Here is a 2,500-nt window from a genome sequence, read left to right as displayed (position 1 = left end):
GAATGTAACCCTAACCTAGGGCCTAATTTAAAAAAAAAAATCTTAGAAATGTGGGAACACAGGGCTGACTCCCTACACTGCGTCTGTGTGGATCCTCAGTCCTCCAGGACCAAAGACATCGCGGCTGTCATGACATGTTTTCATTAAAAAATGTTAACTGCACACTCGACGTTAAGCGAAACTGTGACTGTTAATCAGTTAAACCAGTTCTTCTTAACTTCACCGAGTAAAGATGCAAGATGGGGCTTTCAAACGACGTGGGGGCGTGCACGGATGCAGCGGCCCGGTGCTCGCTGAGATTACTGTGTTTTCTGCAAGCTGTGTTTGCATGCTACATTGCACTTTACTGTTTGTGTTCTTAGTGATTTTATGTCTTTTTGTTGTAATTGTCTTTTTTAACTGTCTACTGTTTTTATGTTTTTCTTTTTTCGTGTCTCAGGAAACGGCCATCCAAATTTCATTATATTGTTGTTAAAGAACACAACAGGGACCTAGAAAACTAATCAAAATAAAGATGTCATCCGTGGAGAAAAAGCACAAATCGTTCACCAGAAAAATTCACCAGAATGCAGGAAATTAAGAGTTTAACACAATATTCTGGCGGAGGACCCCCACACCCGCCTTGGCGCTCTGTACAAGGCTCAAAGTCACCTTTTGTCGGCTAACTTTAACTGTGAAGAATGCTAAACTTAACTGTCACGTGACCTAATTTCATAGGATATCGTACGAACCCATTCATGAGAAGGGGCTGTGGCTGTAGCTTCTTATTTTATTAATTCATTGCAGGTTTTGGCTAGCCTGGGCCTCTGTCAGTCTGGCCAAGAGCCCATTCGAGCCCATTTCCAATTTTTCCAAATCGAGGCACCAATCACAACTGTTGAGGCGGGCTTTACACGATGACGATAGCGCAGCGACGGCAAGCAGCTTTTTGTTTACATTCAACATGACAGCCACCGAAGCGCAGCAACCCGTTGACGCCGCTGTCGCTGCTACGTCGCCCGGATCGTTGGTCTGATTGGTTGAAGGACTATTAAAACGCGCCCAGAGGCATTTGAGCGGCGTCCGTTGGTGACGCCCCTTTGGAAATGGGCTGTGAATGAACCCTCCCCAGACCCACTCTCAGTTACAACTGAGAAGGGTCTGGTGTCAACCAGGCTAGGTTTTGGCATCTTCAGCGTCATTAAAAAAAGATGAATTTGCCCCCTGAACCTTCTCATAAAGAGATCTGCCCACCCTGACGGTTAACATATGAAGCTGTGTGTACCCTGAACCTGTTGATGAGGTCATAGCGGGTCAGCAGGTCGTAGACCAGGAACTTGAGGGCGTGGTCTCCGGTGGCCTTGTGGAAGGAGAAAACATCAAACGACCAGTGATCCACTTTCTGGAAAACAAGCAGACAGATTCAGGAAATATAACATCTGGGACAGATACAGCATTCAGGGTGGACATGGAACAACATCTGGGACAGATACAGCATTCAGAATGGACATGGAACAACATCTGGGACAGATACAGCATTCAGGGTGCACATGGAACAACATCTGGGACAGATACAGCATTCAGAATGGACATGGAACAACATCTGGGACAGATACAGCATTCAGGGTGCACATGGAACAACATCTGGGACAGATACAGCATTCAGAATGGACATGGAACAACATCTGGGACAGATACAGCATTCAGGGTGCACATGGAACAACATCTGGGACAGATACAGCATTCAGAATGGACATGGAACAACATCTGGGACAGATACAGAGAAGATACAGCATTTAGGATAGACATGGAACAACATCTGGGACAGATACAGCATTCAGGATGGACATGGAACAACATCTGGGACAGATACAGCATTCAGGATGGACATGGAACAACATCTGGGACAGATACAGCATTCAGGATGGGCATGGAACAACATCTGGGACAGATACAGCATTCAGAATGGACATGGAACAACATCTGGGACAGATACAGAGAAGATACAGCATTTAGGATAGACATGGAACAACATCTGGGACAGATACAGCATTCAGGATGGGCATGGAACAACATCTGGGACAGATACAGCATTCAGGATGGGCATGGAACAACATCTGGGACAGATACAGCTTTAAGGATAGATATGGAACAACATCTGGGACAGATACAGCATTCAGGATGGGCATGGAACAACATCTGGGACAGATACAGCATTCAGGATGGACATGGAACAACATCTGGGACAGATACAGCATTCAGGATGGGCATGGAACAACATCTGGGATAGATACAGCATTCAGGATGGACATGGAGCAACATCTGGGACAGATACAGCTTTAAGGATAGATATGGAACAACATCTGGGACAGATACAGCATTCAGGATAGACGTGGAACAACATCTGGGGCCGTAGAGATTCGGCAGGCTGTCTGCGCAGGCCTCAGTGTAATGCAGTGTAATGTAAGGTTTCTGCCAGTAGAGGGCAGTGCGATTATAATGTTAACGCTCACATGGGAGG

The 2,500-nt window shown here is 46.0% G+C and overlaps 1 protein-coding gene across 2 annotated transcripts in view; it reads right to left on the bottom strand.

Moving 5' to 3' along the window:
* Positions 1-2,500, bottom strand: part of pde1a (phosphodiesterase 1A, calmodulin-dependent) — a 60,437-nt gene that overhangs the window by 13,358 nt on the left and 44,579 nt on the right. For both annotated transcript variants that reach the window (XM_036004489.1, XM_031294597.2), the window contains exon 7: positions 1,265-1,381. In XM_036004489.1, coding sequence (XP_035860382.1) covers positions 1,265-1,381 — 117 coding nt within the window. The remainder of the gene's footprint in view (positions 1-1,264; positions 1,382-2,500) is intronic.

This window comes from Sander lucioperca, chromosome 8 (genome assembly GCF_008315115.2).
Source record: "Sander lucioperca isolate FBNREF2018 chromosome 8, SLUC_FBN_1.2, whole genome shotgun sequence".
NCBI classification, from domain to species: domain Eukaryota; kingdom Metazoa; phylum Chordata; class Actinopteri; order Perciformes; family Percidae; genus Sander; species Sander lucioperca.
Note: the sequence above shows the minus strand (reverse complement) of the source record. Positions and strands in the feature narration are given on the sequence as shown.